Genomic DNA, 23,797 nt, shown 5'->3' on the forward strand with positions numbered 1-23,797 from the left:
TTTTTATATAAGTGGTGACCTGCCTTCTTAATTGGATTGTGCAGTCAAACAACATCAAAGGACCTGGTTGTGGGGACCTGGTTGGTCACTGTGTGAACAGACTGCTGGACTTGATGGGCTTTGGTCTGATCCAGCAGGGCCTTTCTTATGTTCTTAAGGCAAGGACGTACTAATCCCAGCCTTGCAGGAGTCTTATTTAGGAGCAGGAGCCCCATTGTAAAACCAAGGCCCTTTTTCATACTTATATGTTTTTCATTTTTAAACAAAATTTTCAGTTCTTTGGCTTCTAAATAAAAGCTGAGAAGAGTTGTCTGATGTATTAAAACATCATTTGCGTATTTGCATCCCCTTGGGTTGGGTCCCGTGAAGCGGAAGCAGGAGGTTCTTGCCGGTGGGGAGCTTTGCTGCTTCCCCCAGTAAACACTGGAGATTTCCAAAAAGCTTGTGCTGAAGGTTGTGGTGACTCAGGGGGACAAGAAAACCTGCAGCAAGGAGGGGGAGCCAGGCCAGGCAAAATAACCCCCATGTTGCTTTTGTGCTGGTGAAAGCACTGGCGGGGGGGACACATGGAAGTGGCTTGAGTTATTCACTCCTCTTTGCTGCAGCTTTACACATGAACGCATGAAGCTGTCTTCTGCTGAATCAGACCCCTGGTCCATCAAAGTCAGTACTGTCTACTCAGACCGGCAGCGGCTCTCCAAGGTGTCAGGCAGGGGTCTTTAACATCACCTACCTGCCTAGTCCCTTTAACTGGAGGCACTGGGGATTGAACCTGGGACCTTCTGCATGCCAAGCAGATGCTTTAGCACTGAGCCACAGCCCCTCCTCTATTTCTCAGTATCAGCCCTGCAACCTCTAACTTCAGCTTTACAAAGTGCTAAGAGTTTCACAGGGACAGATCCACGAGAATCCTGGAGCTCACCCTTTGTTGTGCGCAGTCCATTGTTGTGTGTGTGCTGTCAAGTCAAAGCTGAACTATGGTGACCCTGTAGGGTTTTCAAGGCAAAGAGGTGGCTTGCCACAGCCTGCCTCTGCATCACAACCCTGGACTTCCTTGCAGGTCACCCATCCAAATTCTAACCAGGACTGACCCTGCATAGCATATGTTATCTTAGATAAGTCTAGCCAGGGGCTATCCAGGTCAGGGTAAGTCCATTGTTAGTCATACACAGTAAGTGATAAGGATGGGTTTAGATTGAAGTTAATTGTTCCAGCACAGTTAACAAGCCTTTTGTTTAGTTTTGTTTTTGTTGCTGGGGCAAGCTCCTCTGTGTTATGGGTCTGCTAAAGGCATAGAAGGAGCTGGGTATGTTTAGCCTGAAGAGGAGAAGACTGAGAGGGGATATGATAACCATCTTCAAGTACTTGAAGGGCTGTCATATAGAGGAGGGTGCCGAGTTGTTTTCTGTTGCTCAAGAAGGTCGGACCAGAACCAACGGGTTGAAATCAAATCAAAAGAGTTTCCGTCTAGACATTAGGAAGAATTTTCTAACAGTTAGAGCGGTTCCTCAGTGGAACAGGCTTCCTCGGGAGGTGGTAAGCTCTCCTTCCCTGGAGGTTTTTAAGAAGAGGTTAGATGGCCATCTGTCAGCAATGCTGATTCTGTGACCTTAGCAGATGATGAGAGGGAGGGCATCTTGGCCATCTTCTGGTCACTAGTGGTGTGGAGGGGGGAGGTAGTTGTGAATTTCCTGCATTGTGCAGGGGGTTGGACTTGATGGCCCTGGTGGTCCCTTCCAACTCTATGATTCTATGAGTCATCATTCATTAAATAACTTGTTCAGTTTATCTCATTTGATTGTTGAATCTGCTTATGCATTTCAAAGGTGTTTTCTTCTTAAGTGGTGTTGTGTTTGGTTCTTAACTGTTGTGGTTTCTAATTTATTGATTTTTTTGGGGAAAGCATGGATATCAACTGGTTTGTTTCTAGATTTTCATCGTTCTTTTCTAATTGCAAAGGTCAAGTACTTCCAACAGTGCAATCCTATGCAGAGTTACTCAAGTCTAAGCCCATTCATTTGGAGCAACTCTGCATAGGATTGTGCTGTAACAATTGGAGTTCTCAAGTTTAACAAAACTGACTAGAGAACTGCAGATTTACCCATCCTTATTCTTGGTTATGTACTCCTTTTTTTGAGTGTGCTGTTAGAGAAGATTTTATAAGCTTGCCTTTTAACTTAAAATATACGTGCTTTGCTGGGTATCAGGTTGCACTAAATTCTATGCATTGTACTGAAGTACATAATTTTTTCCAGGTTCATGGTCTTTTATTCAAAATGTTAAAGACAGGTTAGGACAGTGGTTTTTTTCCTCCCTGTTCTTCAGCTGTGACCGTAGAACATGCCCGGTAAAGGTAAATACATATCAAAATCACTCCTTCCAGGTTGCTGAACTCCCCCCCCATCAAATTAAAGCAAGTGCTGTCTGCTTTTCACTTCTCTGCATAAAGGCAACATTAGAGGTTCCTTCTGCTATCATTTGTGGAGCCATGATCTTGACTTAGCTGTTTTTCAAGATCCCAATCTGAGCTCTAAACCAATGTGATCATACCTTATACTTGTAATAGGAATATTGCAAATGTAAAAGAAGCTTTAAAAATGTTGTGAAAAATGTTAACACCTTGTAGGTTCTCGCTCAGATGGAGGAGGGCATCTTTAGAGTGGGTGTTATCCTTCGCTTGCTTTGGGAGGCAGGAACCAAACTTCAACTTCCTGTCTCCAGAGGGAAACACCCCCCCTTCTTCAGTTCTGAGAGCGGTTGTGTGGTTTTCAGCTCCACTTAGCAGGCTGAGAGTTATATCCCACTTTCTGAGTCAAGAAGCAGCAAAAGACAGGAGGCTAAAATTACTAGATATTCTTTAAGCTGCAGAAACACAGGCCTTAAAAAGAGTGCTTATGTGATCACAAATCTAGGTGTGGCTGCATTCCTTGATGTGAGAGTTCTGAATTTGAATGTCTGATTCATAGGATAATTCTTGCATTAGTAAGCTTCGGGATTAGCGATCTATATTTCACCACCAACTGGGCTATGTGATATTACTCAGCTGAGATTTGTTACCATCAGGCCAATCTATAATAGGGCCAATACATCCACAGCAATGGGCAGTAACAAATGGGAATGGGGGAAATTAGAAAATACATGTGGCGTAACCCGTCTACACTGGCCATGTGGCATGCAGATGTACAGCTGAAAAACTGAGGCTACCGGATGGCTGTGATTCATTGATTCCAATAGCACATTTGTGCCTTAGCCTAGGCATTTTTTAAAAAATCTGTTCCGGTGTGCAAGAAAATGTACTATAATTCTGATGAATGGTCTTGCTTCCGGAAGTTTGAGAGGAGATTGGAGTAATATGTCCCTGCTCATCAGGCAGTTAGCTGTGTGCCGTACTAAGTCTTAAATATCCTCTCCCATTAAAGGGCAGCTCCACTTTTACTTCTTGGGTGCATATGGAATATTGTGTGGATAAATGTGAACTTTATTAATCAATATTCTTTCAGGTCTCACTTCATGGATATCAACCCCCCCCCCTCCGGGTGCCTTGCTTGTGTTTAATGGAGTCTGAAATTAACATGATGCTCTGTTCTGGCTCCTTTTGCATATCAGTGATATCAGTTCAGTTTTTGGGAAATGTTTCCCAGAAATGAGATGGATATGTAGAGACTGGGAAGCAGAGTCTTGAAAGACATCCATCTCAGGACTTCTGGTGTTCCCCAGACTGAAATTTCGATTCCTTCAACTGCAACCATGGGATGCCAGGAAGATGTTTGGCTTCCGTCGTATATATTTTAAGCACTTTAAATGATACATATCGGACTTCCTGTGGTACTTTAATGCTACATAATTAGGAATATACAAACAATGTATCAGATATTATTTTTGTTGTAGAAGCTTCGGAAGATTAGATGTTGCACCCGTGAGCATTTCCTTGCGGGCCAGAGGTTCCATCTGCCTTTTCCCTTCGTGCGTTCATTAGCTCAGACTATCTGCGCAACAGAACAACTGTCGTATCGTAATTCATATCTAATATGTTGTAGTGCTTGAATGCTGCACCGGATGCTTAAAGTTCTTCCTCTTGCAATATTAAGATACAAGTGTGAGCCCTACTGTATGGAGCTAAGCTATTGGCTGCAGTATTTGGAAAGAAATTTTTCTAGGTCTTTGCCAGTTCGGTGGCAAATCTGCATTACCTGTTAGAGTAGGGGTGGGGAACGTCAGGCCCGGGGGCCGTATAAGGCCTGCGAAATCATTTGGTCTGGCCCTTTGTGGCTCCTGGCAGATCTCTAGCTCAGAAGGATCTAAGACTGGTGATCCGCCCCCTCCTGCGGACAGGAATAGCCTCTATTCAAGGCAGATGTGAGTTTGTTTTGCCCAGAAAATGAACGTTCTCCCCCCTTGCAGAAGAGTCATTAGCTACAGAGCTGCTAGGACCGCCCAAGAATCTGTGTTAACCCTTTCCCACCCTGGCTGTGGAGAAACGTATTCCCACTGTACTATGAGGGCTGGGGGCGGAAGTGGCGACAATAGAGGGGTTAAAGGGGGCAGGACCAGAATGTGTGTGGCGGGGGGGGGGGAGTTCTTAGCCAGTGTGTCCTCATTTCATCCCTGAAGGCAGAGGTAGCAGGAGCCGGCTGTAGAATCCAGCCCCAACCATGCAACTCCGGCGTGTGGCTGGATGGCTATTCCTGGCTGGTGCAACAGACCATTCTGTGCCACCAGGTGGGCAAGTGCGCCACCGGTTGGATGCCTGCCTGATTGCCTGTGCGGGGGTGGGGGGTCATCTGGGGCAGCTGCCTGTTTGGGTGTTGGTGGGCTAATTTTTAAGTTGATAATTTTGTATGGCCCGCGAATGATGTTATAAATATCCAAATGGCCCTTGGCGGAAAAAAGGTTCCCCATCTCTGTGTTAGAGGTTTGAAGCATTTTTGCTAATAAAAAAAGTCTATTCTTCATGAATATCCGCAGGATGGCGCTGCTTTTAACTTGATCATAATTGTGTGTGCTCAGTTCTGTAAACGTGAAGTAGCCTAATATTGTGTTGATGAGATAGCTTCTAGAATAAAAGGAGAATCTTGAAAAATGAAGACTATCCTTGTAACTTCGATAGCTCTCCAGGGCTCCCTGATTCTTTCCTTGGTATTGCAACATTCCTATTTCACCCCCAGTATTTACCTAGTTACTGCTTAAAATATCTTCACTGGAGGAGATTGCTAGGCAACCTGTTACATCGGCCAGTTCTTGAAGTAGTTACTAATAATTTATCCTAAATTGGACTTTCATGTACTTTTTGTTGCTACTTGTAGTACAGGAAAACATTGATCTTTTATCACAGACTTTTAAATGTGTCTCTGTGTGCTCATCTCCCCACCCCCCCAATCCATCAAGCTCTCTCTTTTGGGCTGAACTTGGTTTTATTCCCTTTTCTCTCGGGTACTGCATCGGGCAAGCCTTATATAATCTCTCCATCTTCCAGTTTGCAGTGGACCCTGAAACATGTTCATTCTGTCTGGGAGGGGTGCTTTGAATTCTGTTGACTTTCAAATCACTTTTTCAGAGTTCTGTGACTTACAGTTTTGTACTGCAGAATGAACATCTGTCTGTCTGTCTGTCTATCTATCTTCACACAGTGCATAGTTAAATTGTGGAACTCCCTGCCCCAGGGTGTGGTGATGCCTGCTAACTTGGAAGGCTTTAAGAGGGGAGTGGACATGTTCATGGAGGAGAGGATTATTCATGGCTACTAGTAAAAATGGATACTAGTCATGATGCATACCTACTCTCTTCAGGATCAGATGAGCATGCCTATTATATTAGGTGCTTTGGAACACAGGCAGGATAATGCTGCTGCAGTTGACTTGTTTGTGGGCTTCCTAGAGGCACCTGGTTGACCACTGTGTGAACGGACTGCTGGACCAGAAGGGCCTTGGTCTGATCCAGCATGGTCTTTCTTATGTTCTTATAGCTTGCAACACAGAGTCTGGAATAGCGTCAAGAGACAGGCAGAATGTCTAGCTTATCCCACTGGAGTCCAGTACATAATTTTTTAAGAAGCCTGAAGTTGTACTTACATTCCTTACTATGCTTGAAGGGGATCATATGATATTTATTATATAAGAGCACCCACATGTAAGTCTGCCCACTGACAGCAATATGGGAAATTGCTTTAAATCCACAGGCTGCTTGCAAAATACTGAAAACCTAAACCCTCAATATTCGAGGCTATATAAAATGTACCTTGAGGACATAAAGCTGTGGAGGGGAGTAGCGAATTAGGAGTGTGTGCATAGTAATGCACACAGGAAGCAAATTCAGTACAACAAAGACGTGAATCATGGTTGGTTTTTTGTCTAATTCTCGAACACTGCAGAAGAGGTATATTGTTGAAAGGGAGTTGTTTACCTTTCATGACAGCTAAAAGTATCTCCTGGGCCTGCCGGAGCATGTAGGTGGTTATTCAGCCAGGCGCATTCGTTTCAGTGTTGCCGGTTTATCCCAAAATTGAGGAATAGCAGTAATATTGGGCCATCGTTCTCGCTGTATTGGCCGTCCATGCATTTTTCATGAGTGTTGGTTGCTATGTTTGGCTTTAAACATGCATTGCTTCCTAACCTAATGTATTAAAGCCATTACTGCAATCCTTTCCCAAGCCACTGGTTGTTGTTGTAAGCATGTAATAGCTTTTCTGCAGCATCCAAACCATCCTGCCCCCACTTCTCAGCAACCATAGTAAATAGAATGCAGGGGAAACAAATGGGTAATTTCCTTCCCTCATTTCATTGTTCTGGTGGCCACATGAGAATGGGGAGTGGGTAAGAGACACTATTGGCCATCAAAATAATTGGATTACCCGTATGCTTGCCTCATAGTGTATCTTTTTTGAAAGAATAATAATAATAATCGGTTTTTATACCCCGCTTTTTTCTACCTTTAAGGAGTTGCAGAGTGTCATACCATTGCCTTGCCTTCCCCTCCCCACAGCAGATTCCTTGGGAGGAGAGAGTTTTGAGAGAAGTGTGACTAGGGAGGGGCTATGGTTCAGTGGTAGAGCATCTGCTTGGCATGCAGAAGGTCCCAGGTTCAATCCCCGGCATCTCCAGTTAAAGGGAGTAGGTGATGAGAAAGACCTCAGCCTGATGGACCAAGGGTCGATTCAGTATAAGGCAGCTTCATGTGTTGTGTTCAGCCCAAGGTCACCCAGCAGGCTTCATGTGGAGGAATGGGGAAACAAACCCAGTTCACCAGATTAGAATCCGCCGCTCATGTGGAGTGAGTGAGGAATCAAACCCGGTTCTCCAGATCACAGTCCGCACCTCTTAACCACTGCACCATGATGTGGACATAGGGCTAGAAGGAGCATGATAGATGGATTGGTTTTTGTCTCTGTCTCTTGGGGAGTTCACCGAAGTGGCAAAGCATTTGCAGGGGGGCTTCCAGTTCACAGCTCTTACAGTGCAATCCTAAAGAGAGTTACTCTAATCTAAGCCCATTCATTTCAGTGTTCTTAGATGGGAGTAAGTCTGCATAGGATTGCGCTGTTCGACTCCTGGTGGCTTCCTACTTTAGTTCTTAAGTGCCCAAGTGCATGTCAAAAACTTGCCTAGCAATAAGCGGTGGAAATTCTGTCTTAGAAAGAATGATGGTCCCTCCTCAGCTTTGACTTATGTTCTATGGATTCCATGTAGACAGTTTTCATACAGAATGCATATGAAACTTGTTGTTGCTTTGGACTCAGCTAGAAAATGGTGCCAGTTCTTTGTGAGTGTTTTTATTCTTGCCATAGTCCTCTTCATGAGAGCCAGCGTGGTGTAGTGGTTAAGAGCAGTGGTTTGGAGCGATGACTCTGATCTGGAGAACTGGTTTTGATTCCCCACTCCTCCCCATGAGCGGCAGAGGTGAATCTGGTGAACTGGATTTGTTTCCCCACTCCTACACATGAAGCCAGCTGGGTGACCTGGGCTAATCACAGTTCTCTTAGAGCTCTCTCAGCCCCACCTACCTCACAGGGTGTCTGTGGTGGGGAGGGGAAGGTGATTGTTAGCCGGTTTGATTCTTCCTGAAGTGGTAGAGAAAGTTGGCATATAAAAACCAACTCTCCTCCTCACCACCATTCTGGACATCAGCAATTACTATTTAATGATAGTGGTGGGATATCCTTCTTGAATTCATGTGTTGAATTCTGGTGTGGAAGCAGCAGCTGCTGGATGCCCCTTCTGCCCTAGTGAAGTCTTGTAGAAGTGGACTGCCTGAGACTCGCTACACATTTTGCAGTCTGGCACTGACTGTGAGTAGAACGTCTGCCTGGTGAGGATATTTGGTGCGCAGCCATGCTTTGGCACTAGCCGGCACGGGAGCTTTCTGCCTTGTGTGGAGCAGTGAAATATAGATCAAGCCAGCAGTGTTGGTTGTGTGCCACATGGCAGTCCCCCTGGGACAGGTCATGCTGTCACTCTTGTGGCTTCTGTGCTCCCGGAATCACTTCGATGAGCCATACTTGAGCTGAACTGTGCCGTCATCTTTCCTCTGACGCAAAGCTGTCAGGATTACGTTATAACTCAGAAAGGAGAATAGTTTTATCGATAAAAATTGATTTTTAAAAGAATGATGGTTTCCAGGCTGATAGAATACACAGAATCTGGTTGTAAATACTTGACAAAAGCAAATAAATAAATGTTGGTCGGTAAACATATAATCCATCTCATCCTTTTGTTTTTTTAAAATATCCTAAGACTTGTCTTTTCTTTCAGCAGTACCTTCCTTACAGTATTCTTGATAGGCATCTGCATTCAAATACATTTTCCCCCAACCCCCATTTCTATTATTATGTCTTCTATTGTATTTTCTCCTATTTGGTATTTCGGAGGAGTCCTGAATTTCCAAAGAGTATTGTAAACATCAGAAGTTAAAACGTGGTTTAAAAAGATCTGTTGGTGCAAATATTCCATAGGCAGTAATTTCAGTGTAAGGCCTAGAGCCTACAAAAAGTCTTGGAACTGGTAAATCAAGGGATGAATATTCAGTCTATGGCCAGAGCAGAATATTGATGCGAAGGAGGAATATGCAGGGGAATTGATACCTATAAAATGTTATGATTGGGATTTCTTGCTGAACTGAGCGACCAAGAGAGACTGTCCTTTCTGGCTACGGATGAGCTTAGGGTGGTGTAAGGCCTTACAGTTAGCTGCCTTGAGATGAATTTGAGTAGCCTCCTAGGTACAAATGGGCTCTCCCTCCCAGAATATTTCTGAAATGCTGTTATTCGGGGAGAAAATATGAGACAGCAAGGGCATCATATATTGATTCCCCTCCCCCCATTTTCTTTGTGGTTAAAATAGCTGGTGCCTTTGTAGTATGGATGTAGGCAGTACGACTTGACTATATATAGAGAGAGGACTTAATTAAGGCTCATACTTTACAAGCTTATAGTATTTTATAGAATTATCTGTGCAATACTGTTCGTTTATAGTATAATTGTGTTACCCAGGCCTTTCTTTTATCCCAGTGTTTCTTCCATGTCATTCTTTTCTTTGGGGAGTTAATGCTGCAGAATTTGCCCATATCTAGAAGCATCGCTAATCCGAATTTTAAAAGCGTGTTATTGATTATTTTTCTGCCTTCTCAATATTTGCAAAGTTGGCTGTTGAAGGTAAGGGCTATGCAGTCCACCTGCCAAGAAGAAGAAGAAGAGTTGGTTTTTATATGCCGACTTTCTCTACCACTTAAGGCAGAATCAAACTGCAGAATCAAATTACGGTCACCTTCCCTTCCCCTCCCCACAACAGACACCTTGTGAGGTAGGCGGAGCTGGGAGAGTTCTAACAGAGCTGTGACTTGCCCAAGGTCACCCAGCTGGCTTCGTGTGGAGGAGTGGGAAAACAAATCCAGTTCACCTCTGCCGCTCACGTGGAGGAATGGGGAATCAAACCCTGTTCTCCAGATCAGAGTCCACCGCTCCAAACCACCGCTCTTAACCACTACACCACTCTGGCTCTTGCATATTAAAAGTCACTGCTTGCTTTTTAGCTCATGGTAGAAAGATCCTGCTTCACATGTATGCTGGTGAGTTCTGAACAGGGGATGAAGGTGATGGAATTCGTTGCCAGGGGATTGACAATAGGTGGTGGTGGTGGTGTCTGTTGATTTGGCCCGGTGTCCTCCAGCTGCTGATCCTTAAAGACTACTGAATGTGGGCTGGGTTGAAATCCTGGATGGGTTATACCCACTGGAATGGGTACAAGATAAATATTATTTAAAAATATCACCCGGATCAGTGAACCGCGTGTGGACGCTATGCACTGGAAAGCGGTAAAAGTGAAATCCAAACCCATTCCTTTTCAGAAATCTCTCCCTTTCAGATTAGCATATGGGGAAGAAAGTAATGCGTGTTTTTGGCTCATTTGTTGGGCTGGAGGGTTTTTGGCTTCAAAACCTTTGTTGTTTTGCCCTTTGGGAACGTAGAGATTAAAAGTCTTATTGCTGCGTAAAACACACGTCTTGCTGAGAGATCTTCCTAGTAAGCCCAGCTGGCTTTTGAGGAGTCTTATAGTTTTGTTTTGTGTTAAGCGGTGCTTTGTCATTTAATGCACCGTGTCCATAAATGAAACCAAACACTATAATCTACTAATTTCTGGGGGTGGCATTATGTAATCAGCCTAGTAGAAGTAACATCAGGGCCCTGTGGGATCTGAAAGTTTTCCACAGGGCCTGCAAGACAGAGCTTTTCTACCAGGCCTACAATTGAGGACAGCCACCTATATTTGCTCATATTATTTATACCATCTACTGGCCTCCCCCCCCTTTCCCCTTTAGTGGGAACAACAAATAGCAAAGTGTTGCCACCTGTACAGTTCCCTACAGCTTTTAGACATGTGCGCCACCATGTTAGGTTTTTTAGAATTTTATTGATGGTTTTATTATGGATTTTACTGTATATTTATATTTGTATTTTTAAAATGATGTTACCCGCCCTGAGCTGGGGAGGGTGGGTTATAAGTCTAATAAATAAATAAAATAAATAAAAATGTAGAAATAATAGCAGTGGGATGTGTAAAATATTATATTTACATACACACACACACACACACACACTGCCTGCTTCATAGGAAAATTCAATACATATATATTCAAACAGTGGCAAAATGTTTAGGCAAATATTTTAAACATTTTGCCACTGTTTGAATTTTTCTGGGGAGCAGGCAGCTTTGTATAAGAGTTTGTTCTGTCCTGTAAATTAGCAGAAATGCCATGTCTTATCTCAGTTCTAGATAGTGGGAATGGTTTTCCTTTGGCTAGCTCATTGTTTTGACTGAACACTTACTTTAGAAGGAAAATGTACCTAAAACTGTGTAGGGCTGATAGTAAAATGCCTCTATGAAGTAAGCAGTTGCTCTCTCTGTATATGGTCCTGTTCTTCCACTCTGAATTGTGTTGCTGCCCAGGGACTCTTACTAGTTAATGTTCATCTCATCTAGGCTCCTAATTGTTGAGACTTTCTGTGGAAGAATACCTTGCTGCTTCTTTTTCTTCTCTGGGTCCTGCTTCATCTGAACCATTGCTGTTATCTTTGTATCCTTTTGGTGCTGGCAGAGTTCTAATAACCAGGCCGAAAATGACTAGCAAATTCTGTTAGTCAGGGAGTATTTACAAATTCTTGCTGCTTGATTCTTAATGTCAACCTTGAGAGCCAGCGTGGTGTAGTGGTTAAGAGCGGCAGACTCTAATCTGGTAAACCATCCTCCACATGAAGCCTGCTGGGTGACCCTGTTCTCTCTGAACTCTCTCAGCCCAGGTGGAGGCAGGCAATGGTAAACCACCTCCGAATGTCTCTTGCCTTGGAAAAACCCTACAGGGTCGCTGTAAGTCAGGTATGACTTGACGGCGCTTTCCACTACGCAATGTAAACCTTGATCAGATTGTATCAGGAAATAATTTTTTATATTCTGCTTAAGGGGCTCTGCAGTTAGTACGTTTTCAGTGCTATCCTAAGAACACTTTCCTGAGTGTAAGCCCCTATTAGATCTCAGTAAGATTCTGGGTAGACCTACCTGGGATTGCAGTGTTTGACCTTCTAGCACCCACTTACAGCCATTGTTTTACCGTGCAACTGCAAATGTGGGCATAAAGTCTGAAAGTGGACCTAAATGCAATGATCATTCAATCAGTTTTATTAAACTTGTTACCGCTTGTTAATGTTGCAGGAGTAATGTGGTTGCACTGCCCGTTGGGCTCCTCTGTACATGGTTCTTATTAATGCTTGAGCCTAGGAGCTCATCTTGGAGAGGGTGCAGTCCAGCGACAGATTTATTTATTTAAATTCTTATTTGTCTTTAAAATTTGAAAAAGTTCTCAAGGCGGCCTACACAAATTCTATCCCAGAAGCCTGCTAAATTGTGCACTTGCTTCTGAGGCTTCTTGGAGACATACTTCTAGGATTGCGGGTTTCTCTCCAAAAGGTGAAGCACTCTGCCTTCTGTGTTCCTCCGGGGGGAGGGGACAGTCATCAGTGAACTCCGAACTCAAAGGTCTCCAGCTTGGGCACCTCCAAAAGTTACTGTTACGCTGAGCTCCAACATCTGGCTATTCCGCCTGGTAATAGTTACAGAAGAGGTGTCCTGAGCTCCCAAGTGCACGCTGGAAGAGTTGGGTAGTTTCATGTGACATATTAAGGAATAGGAAATCAGGAGGCTGCTTCCTCTGCATACTAGTAAGCCAACAACCAACTTGGCACAAGCTTAGAGGGAAGGCGTTGACATCCCTCCCTCTAATTTTTTCCTTGTTGTAGAAATCATTTTGTGGATCATCTGTATTATAGCTGTCTTTTCCTTCCTGTCAGAACTGGAGTAAGTTGTGATTAAGTCCGTGTTGTCTATGAATGGCTTAGAGCAGGGGTGTCAAACATAAGGCCCATAGGCTGGATCTGGCCCCTTGAGAGCTCTTATGCGGCCCACGAGCCAGCCGAGCCAGCCACCACCACCCTCACTCTCGATCTGGGCTGGCGAGGCCTGGCCTGGCCTGACCAAGTGACATTTATGTCATATCCGGTCCTCGTAACAACCCTGTCTTAGAGTCCTTTAAAAAAAGTCACTGTCTAAAGATCCCATGGGTTGAACTCATGAACACATGAAGCTGCCTTCTACTGAATGAGACCCTTGGTCCATCAAAGTCAGTATTGTCTATTCAGAGCAGCAGCAGCTCTCCAGGGTCTCAAGCAGAGGTCTTTCACATCACCTATTTGCCTGGTTCCTTTAACTGGAGATGCCAGGGATTGAACCTGGGACCTTCTGCATGCCAAGCAGATTCTCTACCACTGAGCCACAGTCCCTCCCTGTTGCTGAAGCATTGATCTACATTTCCCATAACTTTCTCTTTTTCTATTAATACGGCTTGGATTATTTCCATCAAAAAAGACTTCCCAAAGAGTATACCTTTTTTTCTTTTTCTTCCCCCGACCCCCGCCATCCCTATTAAGATTAAAGATTTTGGTGTGTCATCTTGCCTTACAAATATCATCTCAGCCTCGTGGGCAGCGCGGAATAAAACGCTCCGCGCAGCGTCAGGTAGGCACGGCTGCTTGGCTTGCCAACTGCGTTACTTCTCAAGTCATGCGTCTCTGAAGATTAGATCAATGCATTACCTAATAGGATGTTTAAAAACATTTTCACGATTTGCTGACACAGGGGAATGATGAGGTAAAGCAATAGATTTTTATACTCTATCCTAGAACACTCTACTGCGGCATTGGCAGTCATCTTGTTCTCGTGTGGAATTGGCCACTGCAGTGGTGCATTGCAGGAAACTGATAAAATCACCACGCTGAAAAAGAGTTTTATGTGTATATAATATAAAATGCATGTGTGTTGTATATATTCCTTAAGCAATGCTCTGAAAGGAGAGGCACTTGGAATTTGAAACCATTTCCTATCTTTCTCTCATCTGTTGAAGAGAGAAGTTCCTCTGTGGGTTCCCAGGGACGCAGCTACCTAGCCATTAGTTAAACGTATATTCATGCAATGTCAGGGGTTCTTCACCCATTCCTAGAGGAGTTAGTTTTATTGAACCTTTAAAACAATGTGTTCGTAGTTCCCAGTGCGCTGGAGTAATGTTCCTACCCATGAGAGCTAATTGTGAAATTTGAACCTGTGCTAAAGATGACGGATTTTTCCTCTGAGGTAAATCTGGTGCATTTGTGTTGATGAAAAAAAAGCATTTCAAATAACTCATTTCCCACATGTCCTTATTATACCCCCTCTGTGGCTATATATTAGACTGTTGGGTTTTTATAAATAGTGTAAGGAGCATAGCCTTGGACTTGGAGTTTCTTTTGTGTGCCTTTGTGTTCTTATATTTTAGTACAGTTTTAGCAATAGCTGAACTAAGGAATGGGGACCACTTTAGAGAGAGTTTCTAATCTTGCAAATGTAGCTGCTCTTCAGAGAGGGCATAGGACCACTGATCTATTTTCACTACCTTCTCTACAGAGTTCACTGTGTTGGCAGTTCATCCTGCTGAGATGAATGCTGGATCCTTCTGGTGGTGCACACTGGAACCAGAGAACCAATTTGCATTTTACATACCTTCGTTTCTGCTCTTCCTGGGGATGGGAAAAGAGCCATGCAGGGCAGTGAAGCTTTACCAGAAGGATTACTGCGAATCTTATTTAGCCCATTCTGACTTCTCAGAGTTGCTAGATATTCTCCCTACTTTTGAAGTACTGGTAGTCAATACTTGCTCACCCCACCCCCCAAACTGAAGTCTTCCTTCAAACTTCTGTGCATTGCAATGCTGAATGTTGGTAGGCCCAACTAATGATTCACAAGGTGCTTTCTTGTTGTCTCCCTTCTGAGTGGTTTCTTCCTGGCCTACCTGAGGTTTTTGGTAGGTCACAATTTTAAGAAAAGAACATACAGATGCTTTTGTATGTCACTTTTTGTGACTGCCTTTAACAAACATGATTCTCCTCTTTTTCTGCTAACTCCTTGTATCATCTTCAGTTGGATAAGAAGCTTCTACAACTGACCAAGGAACTAAATCGCCAGTAGTTATAGCTGTTGTCACATCGACGCTGACCATCATAGAAGCTGCTCACAATCTATTTTGTGCCATCCCCAAAACCACAATTACCCATCAGTTTGTCGTGAGATTTTCAACACGTGTATAAATTATCAGGGTTTTTTCATGTTTAAAAATCTTTAAAGCAGATGTTTTCTTAGGCTTCCAGGTGCATCTGTTAACTAGATTTTTGTGTCCCTTTGGAAACTTGATTTGTGTGAGATGCACAAGTCAAATCTGAGTATGAATCACCTAAACTTGTAAGTGGTGGGAAGCCTCATGCCTATCCTTAATGCCCCCCATAAGTTTCTAAAATCCAAGTGTTCAGCCCAGAGTAAAGTGTTAAATTGCTAACATCTGGCTTTCATAGAATCCTGCCAAATGGAAGAGGAAGTTTGGCCTGAGGCTTTTCAGTGGAATAAAAGATAACTGGCATATTAATACATCCAGTTTCCAGTGTTCTTTCACTGTGTAGCATCTCATCAAGAAATGGAATTCAGGGAAAAGATCGGTGATTAGTGGTGGGTTCAGTTCTTGCAGGCTCCTTTCGCCATATCTGGGTAAACGGCCTATGATCTGAGGTATAACACAGGATAGGTTAGTCCTGATGGATCCTGGACATTGAGGTCTCAAGAGAGAGGGTGGATTTAACCTTCCCTCTAGTGATATCCCCAAATGTGGCCCTTTCCTTTTTCTTGTGGAAGTAAATGGCAGCTGTTCAATCATGGGGAATCCCCCTCCCCCAAAAAAACCCTGTATTTGGACAGTTGCAATCATGAGAAAAATCGCTCTTCCCCCTGGCATTAGGTAACTTGGTCTTCATTGATAACAGTCTTCATGGGGTATATGCATGTGCTTCTGTGCACAATCAGTCACTACTTGTTCATTGCTGTAGATCCATTATTACTGACATTTTACTAGTGTGGGGGGGAGAACATGCGTTGCTATCATTCAGCGTAAACTGGAGTTACGGGCTTTTAAAAATTATCAAATGGTGTGTATGTGTGTGTGGGTCTTTCCAGCCTTTCATACTTACATTATCCAGCCTTTCATACTTAAACCAGCGTGATGTAGCCGTTAAGAGCGGTGGTTTGGAGGGGTGGACTCTAATCTGGAGAACCGGGTTTGATTCCCCACTTTTCCACATGAGCGTTGGACTCTAATCTAGAGAACCGGGTTGATTTCCCCGCTCCTCCACATGAAGCCAGCTGGGTGACCTTGGGCTAGTCGCAGATCTCTTAGAGCCCTCTCAGACCCACCTACCTCCCAGGGTGTCTGTTGTGGAGAAGGGAAGGTGATTGTAAGCCAGTTTGATTCTTCCTTAAGTGGTAGAGGAAGTTGACATATAAAAACCAATTCTTCTTCTTAAGAATGGAAGGAGTCCACTTTGTTCTAAAGTTAAGTTTAGAACTTTGTTCTAAGAAATTAAGCAAACGGTTTGTATGATGACGATCTTTATGACTTTATCCATTTCAGCAGTTTTCCAAATCGTAGTGAAGGGATCGTTTTCCAATTACAGCCAGTAATGAACTTTGGACCTGTTTTGCCCCAACCAGGGTGTTTTGATGTAGGACATAAATGGGCAAATTACCTGTTTTTCATGCAGGAATTTCCAGGTTCTGTCTCCAATAGGGGAAAAACGAAGCCATATTGTATATATAGTCCATTGTTGATCACCCTCAAACATTCAAAGCAAACTTTAAGCTTTCCCTTGTTAGTTTCGTTATTTAGTCCACAGACAGTTACAATAGCAGAATATTGAAATGAATGTGTGGACATAAAATGATCGCTCTGTTCTGTTTCTAAGTCAAAAGTCTTATTTGCCATGGAAATTGTTCCATTGCATGTCTTCCTGGTATTACAGGGTTGTAAAATTCTAGGTTAATTTGTTTTATTTTACTAGTTGTCTGGAGGTCCTTTTAGCCTTTATATCCAAATTCGTATTTGTTTACTCAAGGCTTGGATTAAAACAAGATCAAGGGTTTCCCAGATGGTTTATTGATCAAATGAACTTGGCATTTGGGTGGAAGTCAGAGAGCCTGTGGACTTGGACTTGTGGCCTTTAAAGTTGGAGCATATTTATTTCACTTTCCTGGTTAAATGGGCGAAGCAGAAAAAGGATTTCTTCTTACTACTGTAGGGTTGCCAAATCCGGGTTGGGAAAATTTGGGGGCTGAGCCTAAAAGGGTGTGGTTTGGGGTGGGGAGGGACTTCAATGCCATAGATTCCAATTACCAAAGTGGCCATTTTCTCCAGGGGAACTAATTTCTATCAGCTGGAGATCAGTTGTAATAGCAGGAGATCTTCAGCTAGTACCTGAAGGTTGGCAACCATATAATACTGTGTGTCATGCTTTTGTGCACACAAAATGACTTGAGAGAACCTCCTTCAGATTGGCCGTATGTTTGGGTGGACAACAAAACAGTGATCTACCTGGGGCTATAAATTATTGTAATATAATAGTGTAGTTGTAAATTATTTGGGTTTATTCAGGTACTACAAAAAAAAGTTGCATTGGAAGAACATCGAGTTTGGAAATGGGTTGCATTGGGGACAACGATGCAGGGTTGAGTAGGAAACTCGACCGAAGCTTTCAGTGTGGCTCACCTTTAAGGCAGAAATGAGATGAGTCCCCCCCCCCCCATGCAAGACTGTAACCTGACAGTATTGGTTGATTGTAACCAACGTCTCTCCTTTACGTTGCAGGCAAAGTCGTGTATCTGTCACATGTGTGGTGCCCATCTGAACAGACTTCATTCTTGCCTGTACTGTGTCTTTTTTGGCTGTTTTACAAAGAAGCACATTCACGAGCACGCGAAGGCAAAGCGACACAACTTAGGTAAGCTGTCTTCCTACAGTAATGCGGCTTGTTTACCAAGGTCTGGTCTCTGTGACACGGAAAGTTTGACGTTTAGATCAGATGAGCCCATACAGCTAGTTTGTTTGGGTCATAGACAACATTTCTTGCATTTGTCTCATTTCCCCCCCTAGTAACTTCGCAGCTCCCCTGTAATTGTTGCATAGATTCATGGGGGCTAGGTGTTACGGATACCGTGGACAGCCAAAAAAACAAAAACAAAACAGTGGGTTATAGATCAAATCAAGCCTGAACTGACCCTAGAAGCTAAAAGGACTAAACTGAGGCTGTCGTACTTTGGTCACATTATGAGAAGACAAGAGTCACTGGAAAAGACAATCATGCTAGGAAAAGTTGAAGGCAGCAGGAAAAGAGGAAGACCCAGCAGGAGATGGATGGACTCTATAAAGGAAGCCACGGCCCTCAATTTGCAAGAGCTGAGCAAGGCTGTTAACAGTAGGACGTTTTGGAGGACATTGATTCATAGGGTCGCCATGAGTGGGAAGCAAATTGACGGCACTTAACACACACACAGGTTGCCCCTTCTCAGGTTAGAGGAGGACATGACTGGCAGTTTCCTACTGGGGCTAAGAGGGGTCACTAGTCCCTCTTGGAGTTCTGTTGTCTGATTTATTGTGTGGCAGAGCCCCCTTAGAAACACATAGTTAAATCGTGGAACTCCCTGCCCTAGGACGTGGCGATGGCTGCCAACTTGGAAGGCTTTTAAGAGGGAAGTGGACTTGTTCATGGAGGAGAGGGCTATCCATGGCCACTAGTCAAAATGGATACTAGTCACAATGCATACTTATTATCTCTTAGTATCAGAGGATCATGCCTATTAGGTGCTGTGGAATACAGGCAGGATAATGCTGCTTCAGTGGTCTTGCTTGTGGGCTTCGTAGAGGCACCTGGTTGACCATGATGTGAACAGACTGCTAGACTTGATGGACCTTGATCTGATCCAGCAGGGCTTTTCTGATGTTCTTATGTTCCAAATCATGCAAGATGGTCATGTCCCTCAGGCTGACACTTGGAAAACTTGCTTCTGATTATTTTGACAAAACTAGCAAGTACTTTAGTCCCACCGAATCTTGAGTGGCGTTTTGGACTAGGACCTGGGAAACCCAGGTTCAAATCCCCAGGTTCACGCCATGGAAGCTTGCTGGGTGACCTTGGGCCAGTCACACACTCTCACCCCTGACCCTGGCTAGTATTTGGATGGGAGACCTCTGAGGAATACCAGGGTTGTGAGGCAGAGGCAGGCAATGGCAAACCACCTTGAACGTTTCTTGCCTTGGAAACCCTACGGGGTCACCATAAATCAGCTGTGACTTGACAGCAAAACAAACAAAGCAACTTTGCACCTAAATCCAAATGGCAAGTGGCGTCTTATCCTAGAAGACCTCCTTTCCCTCTTTAAATACTCAAACCCTTTTTCATGAGAAAGGAGGAAGACAGAGCTGTGATTGCTCACTTAGGACTGAATAGTCCCACATGAGTGCATGCATGAATTTTTGTTTTTTTTCATACTTCTATACACGCTAGACATTGGCTGTAGAACCTCCTTGTCGCTGTTTTGAGTTTCAAAATGAATGGATTTTGACTGTCGTGTATTTACTTTATTCGTTGTAAACTTTGCAACTACCACCTCACCTTCCCAGACTTGTCAGATGCTCAGCCTGATAGGATTCAGCAAGCAGTATGTCATCTTCTCTTATCAATGTATATGCCAATGCCCTTTCTTCTTCTTTTTTGGAAAAAATTACATATATTCCCTTTTACTCTTGAAATACATCTTGAGAAGACATAATGGGTCTTCAACCAAGTTTCAACCAAGTTGTTTCATTGTCTATCTGTAGACCTTTATTGCACATAGATCTGACACCTTACCTGTGCTTTTGTGCTTGCATTCTGTATTTTACAATGCACCGTTTGTCAAACTTTCTGCTTTCAGAGAACTCTGTGCAGTGTTTTGGGAGAGTGATCTATATAGATCCAGCCTGGTGTAGTGGTTAAGAGCGGTGGTTCGGAGCAGTGAACTCTGATCTGGAGAACAGGGTTTGATTCCCCCACTCCTCCACATGAGCGGTGGATGCTAATCTGGTGAAGTGGATTCATTTCCCCACTCCTACACACGAAGCCAGCTGGGTGACCTTGGCCTAGTCACAGCTCTCTTAGAGCTCTCTCAGCCTCACCTACCTCACAGGGTGTCTGCAGTGGGGAGAGGAAGGGAAGGTGATTGTAAGCTGGTTTGATTCTCCCTTAAGTGGTAGAGAAAGTTGGCATATAAAAACCAACTCTTCTTCCTCTTCTTCCACCTCCTCTTCTTCCACCTCCTTCCTCTTCCTTCTTCTTCTTGCTCCTCCGTACACCCTAGCCCATGTGCTGGCCAGGCCTTTGGGGCTCGGATGTTGCCCTCTGAATTGAGTGCCTTACCTACAACACACGTGACACTTACCAATGGCTTCACACTACTGGGCTTTATAGTGACGATGAGTTGTCTTTCAAGGGTGCTTGCCCGCCCTTTGTGATCTTCCCACTGAGAAACCTCCAATGAGCTTCTGAGAAACTCCTGGGTTCCTCAGACTACCCTTCAAAAACATTATTAATAATATTGGTAAGGAACGTAGAGGGCTGAAGATGGGAACCCACTGAATAAGCAGCTTAAAACAGCCAGCGTGGTGTAGCAGTTAAGCGTGGTGGTGTGGAGCGGTGGACTCTGATCTGGAGAACCAGGTTTGATTCCCCGCTCCTCCACATGAGCAGCGGAGGCTAATCTGGTGAACTGGATTTGTTTCTCCCACTCCTACACACAAAGCCAGCTGGGTGACCTTGGGCTAGTCACAGTTCTTTCAGTCCCACCCATCTCACAGGGTGTCTGTCGTGGGGAGGGGAAGGTGATCGTAAGCTGGTTTGATTCTCCCTTAAGTGGTAGAGAAAGTCGGCATATAAAAACCATCTCTTCTCCTTACAAGAAATAGTTTAGGGTTGCCTAGAAATAATTAACGCAGACTTCCTTTCAGTACTTTGTGTTGTTGTTGCTGCTATTTTGTGTAGGATTGTTGTAATCAGGATGTAAGGCAGAGAATAGTAACGCTTAAAGGGGATGAGAGAGCAGGAGGCAGGCAACAACGCTATCATGCAGCTGCACCTGGTGCGGCTCAGACTTGCCCCCTTCTGCTTCCTTTCTCTTTTATTGTATATTTTGTGTCTGAATTTTTGTTTTTTTAAATTTCAGGATCTTTAAATTCTAGGTCCCCCCCCCACCTGTTCTTGCCCCCCACTCATATCTTTTCTGGCATATCCGTTTATTAGAATTGTTTCAGTGTTTCAATTAAAAGGGTTCTTACTTTCAGAATAAAAGGGTTCTTACTTTCAGAATAAGAGCCCCGTGGCGCAGAGTGGTAAGCTGCAGTACTGCAGTCCAAACTCTGCTCATGACCTGAGTTCGATCCCGACAGAAGTTGGTTTCAGGTAGCCGGCTCAAGGTTGACTCAGCCTTCCATCCTTCCAAGGTCGGTCAAATGAGTACCCAGCTTGCTGGGGGTAAAGGGAAGATGACTGGGGAAGGCACTGGCAAACCACCCCATAAACACAGTCTGCCTAGTAAACGTTGGGATGTGATGTCACCCCATGGGTCAGGAATGACCCGGTGCTTGCACAGAGGACCTTTACCTTTTATACTTTCAGAATGGAACGTTTCGTTTTATTAATATTATGAGCTGTACTGGGGGTGGGTTGGCTGAAAAATGGGTTTCAGAGCCAGTAAATAAGGGTGCTGCTTGACATGGACACAGACAGCTAAGCTATGCAACTTCTTGTATGGGGAAAGGGATGGAGCTTGGCTCCAGTGTGTATCCAGATCTTCATGATTCAATGCACTTTCTGAATGTTTTCTTTACCAGCAGTGAATCATGGTCTATTCTAGACACAGATGGGAGACATTGTGCCCAGATTAACCAAGGCTATATAGCTCAGTGACAGAGCGTATGCTTGGTTTGTAGAAGGCCTTAAATTCAGTCCCTGGTTTCTCCAGCTAACAGTCCAGTTGGTAACAGGACTGTGAAAGACCTCTGCCTGTCACCCGAGAGAAACACTGCTATTCAGAGTAGACTGGTTGTACTGCAATAGTGTTGTCAGAACCGTAGACAGTACATAACAGGTTAGATCAGGGGTGTCAAACATAAGGTCTGAGGGCCAGATTCGGCTCCTTGAGAGCTCCAGCCGAGGCCCCCCCACACACACACTTTCGATTTGGGCTGGCAAGGCATGGCCTGGCCCCACCAAGTGGCATTTATGTCATATCCGGCTCTTGAAACAATTGAGTTTGACACCCCTGGGTTAGATGGACCACTGATCTGACTCTATAAACTTTGTATGTTTTCTTGAAAAATCAGTGTTGTAATATTTCCAGTTGTAAGAAAAATGGCGGGGCTGACATAGCGAATCCATAGTGAAAGGTCTGGAGTTGGGTGATTAAGTATCAGCTATAGAGGGTTTTATTAGTTGCAGGAAAGGGTGAGCAGACACAGTAAGTGTTGGCTTTTATTGTCTGTTAAGTATATGTCTCACAACACTGCCATGATGGTTAGTCACTTATTTTAGCTATATTCGGGAAAGAAATTGCTTTAAAAAACAAAGCCATAGGGTCAGCTTGCACGTGACTCCAGTTGTGGAAGTCACAGGCTTACACACCTCACCATTGCATGTTCCGAAACTAGGAATGAAAGCTCCAGTCTGGAACTGGTTTGCAGTCCTGGTTTGGAGAGCAAGAGTAAACTAGCTTGCTGGCTCACATATAGTGGTTTGTGATTAAGCAGAAAGTGGCCAATTGAATCGGAGTACGTGAAGGGAGAAGGGAGCAGAGACACCCGTATTGGTTGGCAGTATGTGCGCGCAGATCATTAGTGCGGGACCTTTTTTGGGAAACTGGTGCGCAACGAAGATCCAGTGTTTACACACACAAAAATTACATTGACTTGTGCTGCGAGGCTCGCTGTAGCAATAGAGTACTGGATTTGCACGTGGGGAAAACTTACTTCACATCCTTAGTCATCTGTGAAGCTCCTAAAGTAGGCTTGAAAAGGTCATTATGTCTGCCCTGCCCTGTGAGGTTGTGACAAGGATAAAAATGTGAGCACCTCATTTATGCTGTCAGTTCTGCTCTCCTAGGAAAAGAGGTGGGCTGAAAATGACACGGTTATGTCATAGTGTCAAACATAAATACCTTAAACAGCAAATCTCCGAAATGGTTCAAGTCCAGGATCTACACCAGCATTATTCCTATTCTAAAAAACCCTGTTTGGGGAGGAGAGGGGAGAAGGCCATATATTTTTTGTTTTTTGCTCTGAAGGGTCCAAATGTTTTCATCTCACAGCCATACCCAGGGCTGTTAACCGTGTCTGAGGTGGCGTTTTTGGCCCCAATCAGCAACAGATATGTGTTAGTGTCAGCAGAATACCTGTCATTCCTGGAAACAAACAAAGAAGGGCTTTTTCATTAGCCAGAAGTCCTGCCCTACCTTCAGCGGTTCTAGAAGCCAGATTCAAAAGGTTATCTGGATCAAAATGGGAGTGTCCCTGTAAGTCGGGTGAAGCCGAGTCGATTGCGCACGTTTTCTTCAGATGCTCTTTTTATGAGGAAGCAAGACTTAGGCTAATTTCCCCTCTCCCTAATCTAACAAAGGACAGCTCTGAGGAAGGCAGGTTGAGGAATCTCCTATGGGAAGGGTCAGCCCAGATGATGAAACAAGTAGCTAAATTCTGTGCTGCAATATACAAGACTCGTCAGATAAAGCGGGGGCTTGGCCATCTAACCTAAAATGGAGAATGTTATTTAAATCTGAGGTTTTTAGCTAATTTGTTTATCTATTTAAGAATTATATATCCTATAGTT

The 23,797-nt window shown here is 44.0% G+C and overlaps 1 protein-coding gene across 2 annotated transcripts in view; it reads left to right on the plus strand.

Moving 5' to 3' along the window:
- USP22 (ubiquitin specific peptidase 22) overlaps positions 1–23,797 on the plus strand; it is a 109,629-nt gene that overhangs the window by 9,188 nt on the left and 76,644 nt on the right. For both annotated transcript variants that reach the window (XM_056866367.1, XM_056866368.1), the window contains exon 2: positions 17,752–17,884. In XM_056866367.1, coding sequence (XP_056722345.1) covers positions 17,752–17,884 — 133 coding nt within the window. The remainder of the gene's footprint in view (positions 1–17,751; positions 17,885–23,797) is intronic.

Source organism: Euleptes europaea, chromosome 21 (assembly GCF_029931775.1).
Source record: "Euleptes europaea isolate rEulEur1 chromosome 21, rEulEur1.hap1, whole genome shotgun sequence".
Lineage (NCBI taxonomy): Eukaryota > Metazoa > Chordata > Lepidosauria > Squamata > Sphaerodactylidae > Euleptes > Euleptes europaea.